General features: G+C 37.1%; 1 protein-coding gene across 2 annotated transcripts; it reads right to left on the reverse strand.

The window, feature by feature from the left end:
* Positions 1-707: 707 nt before the first annotated feature.
* On the reverse strand, positions 708-18742 carry ccnk (cyclin K). 2 transcript variants are annotated; one of them, XM_079832102.1, is made up of 11 exons: positions 18624-18742; positions 17098-17371; positions 16891-16972; positions 15329-15460; positions 15134-15239; positions 14976-15033; positions 11373-11542; positions 10999-11201; positions 3933-3966; positions 3755-3823; positions 708-2354 (listed from the first exon to the last, which is right to left on the reverse strand). In XM_079832102.1, the coding sequence occupies exons 2-11, from the start codon at positions 17298-17300 to the stop codon at positions 1783-1785; spliced, it is 1629 nt and encodes a 542-aa protein (XP_079688228.1). In that variant the 5' UTR covers positions 17301-17371; positions 18624-18742; the 3' UTR covers positions 708-1782. The 2 variants fall into 2 exon arrangements, with proteins under 2 accessions (XP_079688228.1, XP_079688229.1); XM_079832103.1 differs by having other exon boundaries at positions 17098-17386.
* Between the last annotated feature and the right edge of the window lie 448 nt (positions 18743-19190).

Raw genomic sequence — 19190 nt, forward strand, 5'->3', positions numbered from 1 at the left:
AACAAAGCATTAGCAGCAGATCCTTCAAGTCCTGCAAGTTGTGAGGTGGGTCCTCTGTGGATTGGATTTGTTGGTCCAGCGCATCCCACAGATGCTCAATCATATTGAGATTTGGAGGCCAAGGCAACACTTCTTTGTCTTGTTCCTCAAGCCTGAACAATTGTACTGCAGGGTGTTTTATCCTAGTGGTTCCCCCAACCCTGCACATTTTTGATGCCTGGAGTGCTGGGGGTACTCCATAACCAGGGATGTGATCCACTGCATTATCCTGCTGAATTACAACAAGAAACACCATTGCCATGAAGAGCTGTACTTTACTGTACTGTAAAGCGGTCTCCAACCATATTTAGGTTGGTGGTAGGTGTCTAAGTAACATCCACATGAACATCATAGGCACCTTCAACAGCGGACAGGGGTAATCTTGGGCATTGGGCACTTTGACTAATCGGACTAGACGGGCTAGCCTTCGCTCCCCAAGAACATCCAAGGTTGTCCTCTTCCTTGCACCACTTTTGGTAAGTACTAACCACTGCATACTGTGAACACCGTACAATACATAACGTTTTGGAGATGCTCTGACCAATTATCTAACAATCAATGTTATGTACTTGTGAATGTTACACACCTGTCAGTGGTTTTAATGTTGTGATAGATCAGTGTATACTGACAGTGGTGCAGACAATAATTTCTTTAACACAAGACAATTCAATAAATGCACAAGGGGGAAAAAGACTTTTATTATCTGCCTAAAAAAAAACTACGCAAACACAAGGTGGTTGAGCATAGCAAGTCTTTTGCCGATCACCTAATATCCAAACTAAGGCACATGAGGGAAACTAACCTCAGGTCAGTCAAAGATGCTAGAAACGCATCTGAATAAAAGGACTGCTAAGGATTATTGGGATATTTTCCCCATGTTGCTAAGAAAATATGAATTCTGCAACACCAAATAAAAAGCAAAGCCAGAGGAAAGTGAAGACATAACACTGAATAAAAAGAATTCCCTAAAGATTACAGAATAAATCATATGTACAACCAAGAATTCATAATTCAGAAAGGTGTTTGGAATGTAAGTGGTGATGTGAATGAATTGAAAGGGATAGTTCCTCCAAACTGAAAAATTGTCATTATTCACTCAAGTTGTTCCGAACCTGTATGATTTTTGTTTCCAAGGAACACAGAAAGAAATTGATGAATCTTTAGCTCTCGTCAAATCTTTTCATACAAAAAAAAACCAACAATTATATTGACTAGAAGCTATACAAATTTTTTCATGTACATAGAACTATTTCATGTCTTCTGAAACCAAAATATTGCTTAGTGTGAGGAGCTTTAAAGCTCTAAATTCTGTCTGTAATATTAAATGACTTAGAAATGTCACAAGTCCACTTTTATAGTGTTTTTCTCCTTTTTGGTGAATGAACACCCATGGTCACTGTAAGCCAATATATGGAAAATATCCATGGAGATTTTACAAAATTCTTTTTCACACAGATTTAGAACAACATGAGGGTGGTTTTGAAGTTAACTATTCCTTTAATTCGAAGAAGTGGAGAAAAAGTCTACCAAATGGTGAACCAAAGCAGAAGTCTGTGGTAGTTCATGCCCTCCCTGACACTCAAAAAATTCCACCAGTGTTCAACTTCGTAGTTGAAATGTCTGTACCTTCCTGTGAAACCTGCATCAGAATGCATATAAACCTGGTACAGACAGTGTGTAATGTATACAGGCACATGTATCATGGGCCTAAACCATTTTTCTAAACCAAGATTTCATCACCTCTCATCTCATCCAAGCCCCTCTGTTCATTCCTGCAACAGGCGGCATGGCATGGGGCGGCAACGGCACCTGAGGTTGGCCGGGTGGAGGAGGGTACCCAGCGGGTGGTAAGCCCATGACTGGAGGGGGCACACTGTGCCCTGGTGGCATGCGTGGGGGTGGAGGGGGGTAGCTGGGGTTGTAGCCTGGAGGGGGGAAAGATGGGGTGGGCGGGGGCAGATTGGGAGGAGGGTAACTGGATGGGGGAGGGCCTGGAGGCGGGGGATTTGGATGTGGATAGACGTGCGGGTGTCCGTAAGGTAGTCCGTATGAAGGGGGCATGGGCGCGTAAGAGGGCCCTTCGGTCTTCATCATGGACTGCAGACTCTGAAATCCCTCCCCAGACATGTACGAACTGGATGTGGACATTCCCATGATATAGCTTGAGGGAGGAGGGGGTGGAGGGCGGTGAGGTAGAGGGGGTGGGGCCCCGTGAGGAAGAGGAGGAGCCGGCCCTTGTGCTGGGTCCATTTCAGCTGATATGGCTGGTTCTGCTTCAGCAGGAGGCGCTGGGATGGCAGATGGAGCCTTGCGATCTATGTGTGGACAGATGTCAGAGCAGTTTTTGGAATCATTGATACACTATCTAATAAACAGATAATCATTGATACAAAAAATACAATAAAAAAAATATAGCAAATTTTAATAAATTACAATTGTAATTTAAAATGTGATTTAAAACAACAATAACTGTAACAATAATAATAATAATAACAACAATTTATTTGACATTACACAACCATAAAAATGCAATGCAACCCTAACAGCTCTTGATTTCTTCATCTTTAAATGTTAAACCAATTAATTTTTATTTTGACGGAAAACATGAGGGAGCCCTTAAAGATTCTATTGTTGATAAGTGATTATAATTAAAGTATGGGAAGATGGTTAGTCCATGTTGCATTCCCAACACACATTAAAGCAACCCAAACTCAGAGCAGATGACAAGATGGAGTTTTTGTTTAGCAGCATTTACTGCAAAACGAGATTCAAACACTGGCGGATAATGAACTGTTTGCGTAAGAACACAGTGCCATGCTTCCCTCTGAAACACGCAGTACATATATTTATTTAATTAAAATCGCAGCCTTTCTGGTTTGATAATCGATTAATCATGCAGCCCTACTTTATACTAGAACTGCATAAAGATAAAGCATATGTACTCGCCTAACACTGAAATGAAATCTTTGTAAAACAAAAAAATGTCTTACTGTCACTTCTGATCAATTAAATGCATCCTTGCTGAATAAAGGTTTTTCAATCATGACAAATCTCTGAATAGTTTTACCATGTTATTGAACATCTTGGAGGACTAGATCTGCTATGCTGCTGCTGCAGAGCAAGTGTGGGTTTGCTACTGCTTACATGCTCACAGCAGCATGTCTGTGTATCTATAAGTTATGCTACTCCTGCTGCATAAATGGTCATAAATCCCGTAGCAGATCTAGGCAGGTGGAGCTGGAGTATTTCAGAGGCTGCAGGACTAGCCTACAGCAAACAATGAACCGGACAATTTAGTCTATTGGGGACACTTAATATTCAACAATATTATTGATCTCATTGGCTACAGGATCAGCAGAGGCCAATCAGCTTAAGCCATGTGGTAATGATGTGATTGCATGTAAAGGGCCTATCAGCCTGTGCCCTCTAGAGTTATGACTGAAATAGATATGTCACAAAAAATAGCAGACCCCAACCTTTTGAACTGTAGTGTATATGCATTACTAAAAGCAGTTTGTCTGAAGTACGAGGATGCAGAGTAATCTATCATATAATATAAATAATTTTAAATTTTTCATATAACCCCACTGGGCAATCCTCTAAAGATTGTGTAAACAATAAAATCAGATTACTTTATATTTTGGTTTATGATGAGCAATGAACATGTATTCAAAGATTTATTCTGCTGCCTATATCAAACTACAGAAAGCCTCACCTGGGGGTTGGGGCACAGGAAGAGGCGGCATAGGACTCTCTAGGCGCGGTATCTTAGACCCAACTTGCTCTGAAACAAAGACAAATGAACACTTAATACAACAGGTAATTCATCATTTCACAATAGACATTCATTATCATGTCCTTATAAAATATCCTCTGCATGCAGAGTAATTTACCTGCTGGAGCTTTAGGTTCATCTTTAGGAGAGACCTACAAAAGAAAAGAAAACATTTTATAGTCTTAAAAGACCTAACAATTAGAGGTCGACTGATTCATCGGTTTTGCAGATTAATCGGCACTGATAACTGATTGTTCCACCATCAGCTATCGGCAAAAATCCACACCGATAGTTTTTCCGTGTAGCGTCCGTTGCTGGAGCGGCTGAGAAGGGTGCGCTGTCAATACAGAGTACAAGAGCTCTGAGAAGGGTCTGCTGCCATTATAAAGCACGAGAGCGGCCTCTAGAGGCCAAATAAAAACTATCACTGATGCCTTGTGTTTACATTCACACGTGAGGCTGCACGGAGAGTGCTGACACATCAGATTCGCGTTTAAAACACGACAGCGAAACGGTATGAATACAGAACACTACAGTACTTGTTGCCAAATCATTATAAAGTAATTAATTTCTTGACTAGATGCTGCATTAACAGGTACACAGCAGTGTGTATGTTTGTCAACGAGGCTGAGAGAACGCTAACATTAGCAGTACCTAAAGCAGTTAAAACAATGTGATAAAAACACACGCAAGTCAGACCTAAATGTTGCATCGCATATATAAAATTTGTGATGTGAGAACGCCAACTGCATCGTCATGCTGCAGACAGAAACATAAAGCAGAAACGCTTTGGTTTTTTTATTAGATAGTCGCCTTCTAAAAAAGCAGACTGTTTGTCTTTGTATGAAATGGTAACACTACAATAAGATTCCATTTGTAACATTAACTACGGTTAATAAATGTTGTGGAAGTATTGTTCATTGTTAGTATGTTAATTTCAACATTAAATTGAGTTTGAATTTTTATTTTTATCTGTTAACCTTGGTTAATGCACTATGAACTAACATGAATGATCAAGACACAATTGTATTGCTCATATTAATACAGGCTGTAAAAATGTATCATAATGCTTGTAGTTCATAGTAAGCTAATACATCCTTGATGCATAGGGACTTGCATAGTGTTACCTATGACAGGGGTTTTCAAACTTTTTGTGTGTGTGGACCACTATTTGTAATCAAAAAATGTTGCGGACCACCTCATAACACACATAATAAAATATGTCTACACACAGTCCTACCTGAATTATTCCGCACCTCTAAATAGGCTTACTAGCACCAAAACTATAACTAGTCATCACATCAGTACAACAGGCTTGTTAAAAGAAAGTTTACTGCAGACAACGGCTGCTACATATTTAATGTATTTATTCTGGCTCATAGATGCATCCGACTCACTGTCAATCTCTTAATTTTTTGTAACTTCTGCCTCTGTCTCTTTTCTCTTCAAAGAACCTGTTGCTATCCACCGATCCATACACTGAACTTGAACGTCACGGCCGAGCGCCACTAGCCTATTTTTGTAATCGCACAATAACTTGACAATTAAATACAAATGTTATATCAATATAGGCCTACATATTCTTTTTACTTTTAATTTTTTATGGGAATTTCCTGGTAAAATGAAGGTAAAAACATATTATTTTATTTTATTTTGCCTTTCCACGGACCACCTGCAGTACCCTCACGGACCACTAGTGGTCCGCGGACCACAGTTTGGGAATGACTGACCTATGAAATGTACATGCATGTTTCTAGGTTATAGGTAAAGAAACAAATATGACCTGTAATATTTTAATGTTTAAATTATTTTCTGAAGAATTTGTTCCGTTAGAATTTATTATTTTAATATTCATATTTATATGTTTTTAATTTAACTTTTTTTTTTTTCTTGTTATAACGTTCAGCACTGTTTTACTTATGTTTTTTAATCCAGTATCCATTTTAAAAACTATCGGTCGATTAATCGGTTATCGGCAAGTGCTGTCCAACCTAGTTATCGGTAAAATCCACTATCGGTCAACCTCTACTAACAATTACCATTAAAAAAAAAAGAAAAAAGACGGAACTGGACTTCTGACTTGTAATGTTTGCCTGAATCGTAATCATACACTGTTTGTTCGTTGGCCAGAGGAGGAGAACTGGCACCCCGACACCTGTCAACTGATGGAGTTTCGGTTCCTTGCCACGGTCACCTCTTTTGCATTTGGCTTGCTTAGTTGGGGACACTAAATATTCACCTATAATTCTGATCCGGCCGCATTGACACTATATGATAATTGAACTGAGCTGGATGACATTTCTCCAGAGCGGCTGTACAGCCGAATCAAATTCTGTTGCATTTTTTTTCCTGTTAACACTGTGAAGCTGCTTTGAAACAATCTGCATTGTAAAAAGCGAAATATAAATAAAGGTGACTTGACAAATCCAATTAATTTTCTTCTTAAAGAAACTGATAAAGGTAGTGACGCACCGAAAAACATTTTTCTACAGAAACATCGGAATTAAAGATTTCATTCAGCTTTAAACCAAAACTAAAATAAATTTGATTTAATAATAAAAATGTATTTAATAATCAACACACAAATAAAAACATTTACATTGCTGAGAAAATAATTATTGATTTTCAAATACAAATTGACTGTCAATACAGAACTAAATATTATGTAGCCTATTTTGCCGTCAATACTGCAGACATTGTCTTTGCTGTATCAGTAGGCTATATATTTATGTTTAACATGAAGTATAGGCCTTCCCTGTACGTCACCTAGCAGCAGTGCCGCGTCAGACACGTTTCCGCGTCAGGCACACCGCCAGTTTTCAAAATCGTGATAAATCACACGCGGTTTTAATGATAATTAAATTTTAAACGATAATACTAACCGTCACTAAATTTTATTGTGGTTTATCGTGAAACCAGTAGTCGTTTCATCCCTAGCCGCCACACAGCTGACACGCAACAGAAACGCCACGCTCATGCCACGCAGCCAGTGTGTAGCCGACCTGACACTTCGTCTTTTTTAAAACAAGCTTTTTGCCAAAATATATTTTAAACGACAGTAAAAACTGAGCACCCACAAAACTATAATAACCTTTGTAACCTGTAAGTTGATAACTTGCAAATGCGCTGCACTTACTGCCTCAGATGCAACCATATGTTAAGGACTGACAAAACACAAATCTCCCGACATTTGTTGGTGAAAAACCTCAACTTTAATTAAAAAATTAATTGTTAATAATATAACGACACACACAAGTGTCTGACTATAGATAAAGCCACAATACTAACTTTGACAACAAGGTGTTTAATCATTTTTAAAAAAACTCAAAAAATTCCTGAATATTAGTACTACACTAACTTGCAATTTTGGCTGGTTTCATGGTAACATATCCTCGGATAAACTCCTGCGATCCAACAGCTAATGCCAGCACATTGCCTTGCAACTTACATGGGATGACTTGACAACTGAGCGCAGTAGGGGTGTAACGGTACACGTATTCGTATTGAACCGTTTCGGTACAGGGCTTTCAGTACGGTGCGTGCGTGTACCGAACGGTTATGAATGCAATCTTTAACAGTTAACAGTCGGCTTGTTTAAAGCGCGGAACACACTTCAATCCGAGTTCCCACACGAACATATTGAGTATTCAGAACTAAATATTATGTAGCCTATTTTGCCGTCAATACTGCAGACATTGTCTTTGCTGTATCAGTAGGCTATATATTTATGTTTAACATGAAGTATAGGCCTTCCCTGTACGTCACCTAGCAGCAGTGCCGCGTCAGACACGTTTCTGGTGTGCAAAGAATAGAAAATGTCACGTAGCCGCCACTAGGGATGAAACGGTATGGAAATTTCGCATCACGATTATAGTGACCCAAATTATCACAGTTATCAATATTATCACGGTTTTGTTCAAATGAGATGAAAGTGTTCAAAAAGAACAGATGCACACACTTAAAACATTTCAAGTTAAGTTAAGTTAACAACAAATAACTAAAGCAGCTCTATGCACTTTTTTAGGCTAGATTCTATTCTGTGGGATTTCTTTCCTTATAATGGCCGTCGTCAATAGCAACGCATAACGCATAAATAATAACATTTTGGTCTAAATATAATCTCTAATGTCATCTCTGTAAATATATTCTCATCAGTGTTCAGCAATGATGCATTTAAATCAGCATATTTTGTGTAAGAGCCCAAACAGTATCCTAGTGAAATAATGCATATCCATATTTTCATATGATTTGACAGTTTATTTTATTAAATATCAAAAGGTGTGCATCATACCTGACACCTAGATGAACACTTTACAGTCAGTTTTATGTCATTCTCTTCAAATGCTATTGGAGTTTGAAACGTGTATAACGTTACCAATGTTGTGTGTAACTTTAGAGACGGTCCCTAAATTCGCCAGCGTTATGCCAGTCATATCAGATGCGCTGTGGTTCTGCTGTGTTTGTTTGAAACTATTTTCGCTGCTGAAATAGAACAAAAACAGTCAAACACTGTATGATGAGTGAATCTCCTGCATACATTGCACGTTTATCTCTGCTTTGAGTGTAATGTTAGATTTCAGTGAGTGAGAGCGCGCTCTGAACAAAACTCCAGCTAATCTGAACGCCTCTGATTATGAGACATTGCATTCATAAACTCAATAGAAACACGTGTGAGTGGTTATAATGCGCAACGCGATTATAACAGATGGCTTTTGAGAAGACTATAATAAGTCAAAGTGGCTAGTGTGCAGCCGAAATAACGTTACACCCGCAAATGGCGGTTGTTAATGTCAAGCCCTGATTATTATCCCTTAAATGTCACCCTAGTCTTGACTGAATTTGTTCGTTCGCTTCACGTTATTATCTCTCAGATGTAGTTTTGGTATTGAGGTCAAAGTCCACTTTCCTTGCGTCCGTAGTTTTGAAGTGTTTCCCCTATTACTTTGACTTTCTTCTGGCATGTTCTGCAGACAGGGTGACCATCTTCGATTAAGTTTCCCTCAGGACTTTTGTAAAAGCCAAAATATGACCACACCTCAGATTTGGTCCTTTTAGAGGCTGAACAATCCCCCGAGTGCTGTCACTGCCTTCTGCCATTTATTCTCATTCAGAAAACAGCGGTGCGCTGAGCAAGATTTACCGCCAGTTTTCAAAATCGTGATAAATCACACGCGGTTTTAATGATAATTACATTTTAAACGATAATACTAACCGTCACTAAATTTTATTGTGGTTTATCGTGAAACCAGTAGTCGTTTCATCCCTAGCCGCCACACAGCTGACACGCAACAGAAACGCCACGCTCATGCCACGCAGCCAGTGTGTAGCCGACCTGACACTTTGTCTTTTTTAAAACAAGCTTTTTGCCAAAATATATTTTAAACGACAGTAAAAACTGAGCACCCACAAAACTATAATAACCTTTGTAACCTGTAAGTTGATAACTTGCAAATGCGCTGCACTTACTGCCTCAGATGCAACCATATGTTAAGGACTGACAAAACACAAATCTCCCGACATTTGTTGGTGAAAAACCTCAACTTTAATTAAAAAATTAATTGTTAATAATATAACGACACACACAAGTGTCTGACCATAGATAAAGCCACAATACTAACTTTGACAACAAGGTGTTTAATCATTTTTAAAAAAACTCAAAAAATTCCTGAATATTAGTACTACACTAACTTGCAATTTTGGCTGGTTTCATGGTAACATATCCTCGGATAAACTCCTGCGATCCAACAGCTAATGCCAGCACATTGCCTTGCAACTTACATGGGATGACTTGACAACTGAGCGCAGTAGGGGTGTAACGGTACACGTATTCGTATTGAACCGTTTCGGTACAGGGCTTTCGGTACGGTGCGTGCGTGTACCGAACGGTTATGAATGCAATCTTTAACAGTTAACAGTCGGCTTGTTTAAAGCGCGGAACACACTTCAATCCGAGTTCCCACACGATCATATTGAGTATTCAGTCCATTTTATCACGAAATTCAAACGATAAATGCCGTTTTAACGCTCTATAATGTGACGTGACTGATAGAAGCGTATCATTTCAACATCAAGTGGCAGCGCGCATCGCGCGAGTGAACAAGATCATCTCTTCTAAAGAATAAACATAAATTAATATCTTAAGGTATGTTGAGGATACATTACAACTTACTGAAACGTATCATATGTTGTGTAATCGCTCCATCTGTGTTTCAACCACGGAAAGACAATAAAACAATATATATTCGTTATATTAGCCTATATATATTCATTATATTCTACTTAGCCTGTTAGTGATGTCTTGTTTATTTAATGTATGTTTAAATAAACCTGTCATGAAAATTACAGCCACTAAATGATTATATTTCAACAACGAATTGGAGAAAAAATTATAATAATTAGATTTAGAAGTTAATGCAAAAACTGCGTTATGTGAAGCTTATGAGTGTTGATTATCATATCTAAAAATAAATAGCAAATGAATTTAGGCTAATAGTTTGGGCTCTGTTGTTAATCTTTAATAGCAATATGTAAGTATGGGCTCCCTTTATAGTTTACAGCATTATCTTTAAGAAACTTCAAGTTATAACTGAATTAATTTAAGAACAGACACAATTTTTTTTTTCCATTAAATCACTGTTGAATAAAAAGTAATTCTGTAAAACTGCTGTACCGAATCCGTACCAAACCGTGACTTCAAAACCGAGGTTCAGAACCGTCAGTTTTGTGTACCGTTACACACCTAGAGCGCAGGCATTTCTCTCATGTTGGATGTGTCAATGTAACATTTGCATAGGCCGTACAATTTGAATTCATGATTGGTTAACTGCCAAATTAAATCTTAAACATAACGATAAAATAATGTTATTAACCGGTTAATGGTAGTATAAAATAAGTGTTTCTGTTCAGAATGTTTAAACTTTGATTTAGTTTTTTTTTTCATTCCTTGAACCGGTTTAATTTAATTCAATTGAATGTGATTCCCATTTATAAAAAATTATATCAGTTTTAGCCAAATTCCCAGTAAAGAAAAACACTGCACATAATCCTGAAGGAGATAGCACCCTAGACCCAACAAGGAAAGTCAGGATTGTATGGATGTGTGCCAAGGAATTGACTGGAAAGAATTTGGGACACCAATTTGTGTTTTCCAAAATATATCTGCTGACTGTAAATGCTTTACTTACATGTTGCCGTTTAATCTTGGCAGGTGGGCTGGCCTGGGGGGAGTTTTTCTTGGAGGGAGGTTGAGCAGGAGGGTTCTGCCCTCCTGACTGGCCGGGCTGAGTAGCAGGAGGGGGCGGCGGTTTCTCTTTGTCCTGCATCGGAGGCTGCTGGGGTATCGGCTGCTTACCCTGTGAGTACAAATCCAGAATCTGGTGGCAGATGTCTATAGAAAAAAAGAAAATGGTATTCAGATTAAGAAAAGCTGGAAGTGAACAGTGCATCATGATGACAAACTAGACTGCTAGGGTTAATGATCCTATATCTAATTGATTATTATGACAGAGAGAAGTAGACTGAAACACATTCATGTGCCCATGTGTCTGTAGTCTCTTACCCTCCAGCAGCTCCACCGGCACATCCTGTACAAACTGCTCCCACCAGCGGCGAGATGACTGCTTAGACGTCCACTCCTGAATGTCAAACTTACACAGCCGGCCAGCAAGGTACATGACTGCCACTGCTATGATCTCTGGCTCCCACTGAAGGGACAACATTGTGCAGAGACTGGAACATGTGACAAACAAACATATTTTGTTAACATATTAACATATAGTTAATACTGGACAAGAGTCAAAGATGATGCATTCAATATTTTGCTTGTAAAAAGAGGCCTTTCACATTATTTTGTTGCTTTTTTGGTGCAAAAGAACAAATGTCCAAAAACAATCACTAGGTTTAAATGTCATTGTTAAAGGCCCCGATATACTTCAAGCGAAATCGAAGAACGAACCGATGTGATGTCATTTAGAACAAAATCAAGCCAAAACAAACTTCGTTTGGAGTTCGTTTTGGGAGTTCGAAACAGCTTGCCAAAGCGAACTTTCCAGAAAAGTTAGCTACAGCTGGTCACTTCACTTTTCACTTTCACTTAAACACCTTTGTACTACCACTGGTCCATGGTGATTACGTAATAGGTAGGTGTGTGCCGAGGCTCTGCCTTCTTTCACGTGGAAATCTTTTCAGCTTCAGTTATCCTGTTGAGTCCATCAAGGTCAGACATCCGCGAGTGAAAACAAACACACTGGAGAACTGCTTTATAGTAGAAAATGACATTGTTCTTCGGATGACATGAAACACTGACACTGTTTTTCGTATTTAATAAAGTAAAGCTGCTTGATTTTAAGCTATCTATTGTATAAAGTGTTGTTATATAAATAAACGTGATGGGACTCTACTGGAGTGCCAAATTGCAGAGCTTGTGCAAACATATCCACATTGCTTTGATCAGATGCTTTTCTTATGCTTTATTAAAATGCTCGCTGTTTTCTCAATTATGTTATTGAGAGGAGCGCGCACACTCATCACATTTACATATTCATCTAAACGTGAATATATATGTTCAGTGTGGGCAGTGTGTCAACCCTCTAAAATGTGAGTAAAACACACACGGGCGTGCGAGCAAGAGCGAGAGCGAGAGCGAGAGAGAGATAGCGAGAGGTCTTATATACCACACACAATCAACGCGCTACAGGTTAACAATATTCTTTGTTGTATTTTCCTGTCAAAATAACGGAGTTAATTTGGAATTATTCAGCTTTTAAGAACAAGCAGAAGATATGCCGTTTTTTCCAGGTAGTGGGCGGAACTAATGCGCAAACGGCAATCTCATTGGCTGGTGCTCATCTATTACTGTCCCTGTTTTGATTTCAGCAAATCAGCTAATGCTGTCAACGTGATTAATATTAATTAACCCAGCAGTACATCAATCCTTAGTGCATTGTATATTGTTATTAGTAGAATTAGTATTATTATTATTATCTTTTAATAATATAATATAATTACTACTATCTATTTTTTTACAGAAACACCAACAATATCTTAAGCACCACCAGCAGTCCAAAGTTCAATTAAATGACAAATATGCAGTCATACATGCTTTCCAACAGTTTTAGTTCTAATTACTAAAGTTATATCATTAAATAGTGCTTGGTTATCATAATTTCATAACATAGTCTAATGCTTGATTGACTGATGTTCAGCATGTACGTTCAGATATTTAAAAAGCTGTGCCATTTTACAAAGATATTGATAAATTTGGTGGCATTTATATATATTATACCTGTGTGTGTGTGTGTGTGTGTGTGTGTGTGTGTGTGTGTGTGTGTGTGTGTGTGTGTGTGTGTGTGTGTGTGTGTGTGTGTGTGTGTGTGTGTGTGTGTGTGTGTGTGTGTATATATATATATATATATATATGTATATATATATATATATATATATATATATATGTATATATATATATGTATGTATGTATGTATGTATGTATGTATGTATGTATGTATGTATGTATATATATATATATAAATTATATCAGTCTGGCGACTAAACAAAAAAATGTACTAGCCAATGGCGATTCTAGTGCAAAGGTGTGCGTAGAGGGTTGTGTCCATCACTTCATTCACGAGTGCAGGTACAGTAAGAGCAGCTGTACCTTGAGTGAGAGCGAGATAACTTGTGATGACAAAATGATTGAGAGACATATGCTTCCTTTAAGTTTCGTCGAGGGTTTAAGAACAGAAAACACAAAGTGCTGTAAGAAACTGTTATTGATAGGTTCTTTTGAAAGAGGCTGGATGAATATGGATCAGTGTTATTTTAGTATCATTGACATTCTATTATAGTTTTTATATATTGTATTTTCTTTTTCATTTGAATTAGGGATGCTCATATTGACTGTTTAACCGTTAACGAAAGTAAGAATTTTGACCAATTAATACTATCAGTTAAACGGTTTAAACGTTTTTTTTTTAAAGCTTTTTTTTGTTGTTGTTTGCTGCATGGTTACAGAAAAATATGCTATATTTGTTAACTCACGGGGCGTGACACCACATGCAACCACAAGTGCCTACACAATCACAAAATGAAGCAATGTAAAAGAAGTAGGCCTAATGTGTGGGTCCATTTTGACAAAAAAAGGGTGAAAAAGTTACTTTAAGCAAAATATGCTACGCAGTATTAAAATAAAGCAGTAGTACAAGCTCCTGACTGGTGGAAAGCAAATGAAAGGGGCTTCCCGAGGCTGGGAACTCTAGCGAGGCATTATCTCTGTATTCCCGGGGCATCAGTGCCAGCTGAAAGGGTGTTTTCTGCCACGGGTCTAACTGTCAACAGGCTGAGCTCCAGACTAACCCCACATCAGGTAGACATGTTACTTAAAAAACACACAAAAAAAAACACAGACAAGCTGTGGATTGAGGTAGGCCTGCTATTTTTATTTAACGAAAAAAACTATTCCGGTACTTCAGCTTCAAACGGATTCAGTGTATTTTTGTTTTGTCATCTTAAATTATTTAAGTGAAAAATATTTAGTGTAGGCCTATTTATTTTATGATTTTTATTTATATTATTTTATTATGTTTTTCTCTGTTGTCAAAAACGCTGCAGGTGCGTGAAAATTTGATAATGTGTGAAACCAGGTTCTGTTGTAGTTGAGCTGTTCTGTATGCTGCTGTTTGCACGGTAAAATAAACCCGTTCATTTTTTTTTTTTTGTCTTGTGTTTTTTTCATTTATTTTTATTTTTTAACAGGTCACAGACACTTGTCAATTGTATTTTTATTTAATGGCAATTCAATATTGTAATCTTAATATTTGGATAATGAGCGGCGGCTGTCAGTCGGGAAAATTAAACAAAATGAGCATCCCTAATTTGAATTTTAGTTAGAGATTTAAAAATTTTAAAAATCAGTTTTAGTTATTTTAGTTTAAACTGAATGAAAATGAGAATTGTTGCTTTGGCAACTAGCTGAAATAATAAAGTTTATTTTATTTCAGTTAATTTTTATTTTATTTCAGGTAAAAAAAAAAAAAAAAAATGTATGGTTTAAGTGATAATGGCAATAGCTGAATGATAACAGGATCATGAAGACAAAAAATATACTTAATGGTATGAATAATGAAAATACAGTTTCATTGCTGGTAATAAATAAAGAAAATCCAACCTGTCATTGACAAAGGTCCACGCCATCTGCACAAGCTTCTGAACTTTATTCTTGTCACCTGAAAATCAAACCATCCGATGAGCAACATCACAAAGCAGCATTATACAAAAAAATAACTTAAATTGACTTAAATTCAAAAGTCTCAAACATAGTAATACCTTTCAGCTGTTTAGCGTAACGCAGGAGAAACTGGTAGGGGTGTTCAACTTGTAAATCAAACTTGATTGTCTGGAGTAAAATTCTTTCCAAGACCATGACCTCTTCCTGTGGAAACATCCCACAATAAAAAGTGATATTTAAAACAGTACTGAGATCACAGGACTGAGAGTTTGGGTGTTGAATGGGTTGCAAACCTTTGGATCATCTCCAAACTGTGCAAACTGCACGTCGTTGAGCAGACTGCGAGCTGTTTTGATGATATCTTTACATTTCTTGGGCGTTTCTTCCACTTTACCAGCCAAGAAGAGACAACAAGCCCCGGTCACCTGTAGAAGGAAACGTAAATTAATAAACGTTATTCAATTTAGAGTGTGCTACAGGCTACTGCTAACCTTTTAACATACACTGTTTACTCAGTCCCTATCCCTACCGAGATCCTTTTAGCTCCCTCCTAGCACAACAGAAATGCTTCATCAGCTGTTTCCTTAAAGACCCCCTGTGGTGAAAATCAGGTTTTGAATGTAGTTTATATGTCTATATGGTGTTTTAAATATGCTTTGAGACAAAACATGCAAATTCATGTCAACATCATTGCTGAGTATTTTCCTCTTAAAACTGCTAAGTACCAAATGCCCCTGTTTCCTACCAACACAAACATGTAACCAATCCCATCACATGTGAGTGGGGCTTTCTCCACTGACTTTCTATGATGTTCAAAGCGTTTAAGCCAGAGGCTAATAATATCAATCATTGTTATGTGTCCGACGCTGCAGAGAGAGATACATAAAACGCATTATCATTCTGACACATTGACTTGTAGACGAGCCTGTATAATTCACTCTTCCTCTTCTGAATCAATTTCTGGTTCAAACATACACGGCTGAATTAAACTGACTTGAGTCGAGCTGAGTGAGTGAGTAGAGACGGGGACTAATTTGCATATTCATGTATATTAAATAAAGCAAGGGTTTAAAGTTACATTCAAGCTATTTCAAGAAGAAATTATTTGACAAAAAAAGGTTTAAATATGTAATTTTGTCATTATCAAAGATGAGTTTTGAGGGATAAAAATATTAACTGCAGGGGGGCTTTAAAGCACACAGTTAAAAAACACACAGTTCTGACTCCAAATAACTCTACATAACCATAAATTGTACCAAATAGTAATTGTATGGTCTTGTAGATTAAAAGAAAAAATCTACTTAAAATAAAAGAGCTCATTGAAGAATATCAACAAACAGTGATATGTACCCACATACATATGGTAAAACAAAAGCAATTAATGTAAAATTTTTGCACAAATAAAGTGAATGGCTTTTCAATGTAAGAACAGCAAATTTCACAGAAAGGCGATCATTTGCAGGTTTGCTCTCTACGGAGCCCCTAAAGGGACATGGTGGTGAGAAAAAATATGAGATGGAGGAAAAATAACAAAATATTTTGTGTTCTTTGCGTTCGCCAGCAAAACCTTTTGAGCTCTTTGCGAGCGGACACAAAGTTTCTCGGTAGAACACAAAAACATTTGCAAGAGATCTAATATTTTTTTCCTTCACCATGTCCCTTTAGGGGCTCCGTAGCTCTCTGTATTTTTGACCATATGGTCAGTATATAAATATAAATGTAGTCTATAGCCTAATGAATGGGTGTATATACAACCTTTTAAAATCAAAAAGTGCCTTTTTGCTTTATTGCAAAAAAAAAAGTCAAATGTAAACAAATAGCAATGACCAGATTTTCAAGAGCATGTTGTACTTACATATCTGGGGAACTGTTTGAAAGAATGAAACATGTAAAAACGATGAAAGTATGTAATTCCAGTCGCCAGAGTGTCATAATGTCTTAAAAATTGGTTAAGGACAATATCAAAATCCTCTCTGTATGTAAATTTCAATCCTACACAGATGTCAACAGAACAAGATATACTTGCACTAAACAGGTAGAAATGGCAGCAACAAAAGGATACAGTCCCAGACGTGTCCCGACGTCAAATATGAACCTGGCCCCCTCTCGTCTGTACCGGGCTTCTGTGGCTGGGTCCAGGCCATCGGACTGGGACGGGGTGTGGGCCAGATCCTTCTTGTCCCAGTACCAGCATGGCTTTGTGTGGTCCAGATTTGTGGCAAAAATTCCAGAAGTGGCGTTAGAGTTCTCCTTGCCGTCCTTCATTTGGAAGGAATTGAAGGCTGATGCCAAACTGGACTGTCAGCCCACCGTTGGACAGCAATAGCGGTGCAGGTCTGTACGGCAAAAGACTGAACATATTAGTTAGTTAATTAGTTATTTGATAACCTCAAATATTCTTAAAAGACAAATAATATATATTGAGAAAATATTATCAATTTGACTGTACTGACATTATCAAATAAGAACACAAAACATTTAACTGAACTGAGCTGAATAATAACAATACTGTCTTCGGTAAAACTGCTTTTGAAGTAGTTTCATAATTGATAAACACTATTATTGTCTTGTTTATTACTGTGAAGCTGCTTTGAAACAACCTGTTTTGTATTAAAGCGCTTTATAATAAATATATATGACGACATTTCATAAAGATTTTGGATTTCAATATCGATCACAAAAGTACCATGTTTTACTTTTTTTTTTTAATGGTTCTCATTTGCCTTTTCTCTTTTTGACAATTAAGCACATTTCACAGCCAAATTGTCATTACAGTAAAGCATCTAGACATTAAACTAATTTTGTTGCAATTCTCATTATAGGCCTACTCAAAGATTCTGATTAGATTCATAAATATTCAGTAGGATATTAATATTTGATTCAACATTTTTAACTATTACAGTAAACAGATTCAGTACAGTAATAATTTCATACAGGAATAATGTAGTAAAACAGAATTATTATTAATGTAGCCCAATACTAGAACACACAATTCAAAAAGCACTTTTTTCTTTCTTTTTTTACCCGTAAGTATTAATAGAAAAATGTGTTTCTTGAAAAAAAAAAAAAAATTATTTTAAACAAAACAATTTATTTACTAAAAAAAATTACATTTGGGGATGAATTATGACCTGGACATATTCTTGACAGGGTTCATGAAATCCACCAATATCATTGTATTACCACCAGATATCATTACTCTTCCGTGGTTATTAAAAGGAGATTCACAATAAATAAGATCACCTTAAAGTCTGTGTAACATACTTAAAGTTTAAAACAATTTTGTTTCGTAAACTCAAGTGATCACGTACAGAGCACACTAAATCCATTAAATACCAAATCGTTCAGATATCGCTGATCAAATATAATATTATGTTACTAACGTTACTTAGCCGAATTAACCATGTAAATGTGATGTGTATGTGAACATAGCTGTTTGATCTTTTATCCCTCGATTAAATTTGACATTAATAGACAGTACGTTAGGAGATAGTACAGCGCTTCTAAAAACGCTCGAGCAAGATCAGATCAATTATTCCTCCTTTGTTTTATAAATTACATATAGCATACAAAATTCATTAATCTTACCGTTGTAATATATGACACGATTGTGATCTCGATGAGGTGGGCAAAAAACTAAAGATTATAATCTTTGTCAGTCTCACATTCACGACAAGGAGGCAGCCATTTACAGCCCGTCTTCTTCTGACACTTCTCAGCGGCACTAGTGCGTCATTTACCCAACTGAAGCTAAATTAGCGCCTTCTGCAGGCCTGGAGGACAACGTGCTTCAGACACAACGAAACAAATAAAATCACCCAAAGCCAAAGCTCATTACGTTGCTCATAGAATTCTTAAAACTGGCATTTGAGCAGTAAAATATGTAATTATATATATATATATATATAGGCTATATTGTATAGTGCATAGCATAAATGAGTACACCCCCTCTGAAACATAACAAATTCAGCAATTACTCTACAGAGAATACATGTTAGAGTTCTTTAGAGATATACCCCCGGTTTCACAGACAATGCTTAAGCTAGTCCTAGACTAAAATGCATGTTTGAGCTGTTTTAACTGAAAGAATCTTGCACTGACAAATCTTAAAATATGTCAGTGGCATTGTTTTGTCTCAAGATGCACACCAGTAAT

The sequence above is a fragment of the Gobio gobio genome, assembly GCF_949357685.1.
Source record: "Gobio gobio genome assembly, chromosome: 12".
Lineage (NCBI taxonomy): Eukaryota > Metazoa > Chordata > Actinopteri > Cypriniformes > Gobionidae > Gobio > Gobio gobio.

Bases quoted from the DNA above. Each gene is read 5' to 3' on its own strand.
- ccnk (XM_079832102.1), bottom strand. From the start codon at position 17,300: ATGAAGGACGGCAAGGAGAACTCTAACGCCACTTCTGGAATTTTTGCC. The intron at 11,202-11,372 runs GTAAGAGACTAC...TTTTTTCTATAG, and splicing joins GCCGGTGGAGCTGCTGGAGG to ACATCTGCCACCAGATTCTG. The intron at 3,824-3,932 runs GTAAATTACTCT...TCTTTGTTTCAG, and splicing joins TGAACCTAAAGCTCCAGCAG to AGCAAGTTGGGTCTAAGATA.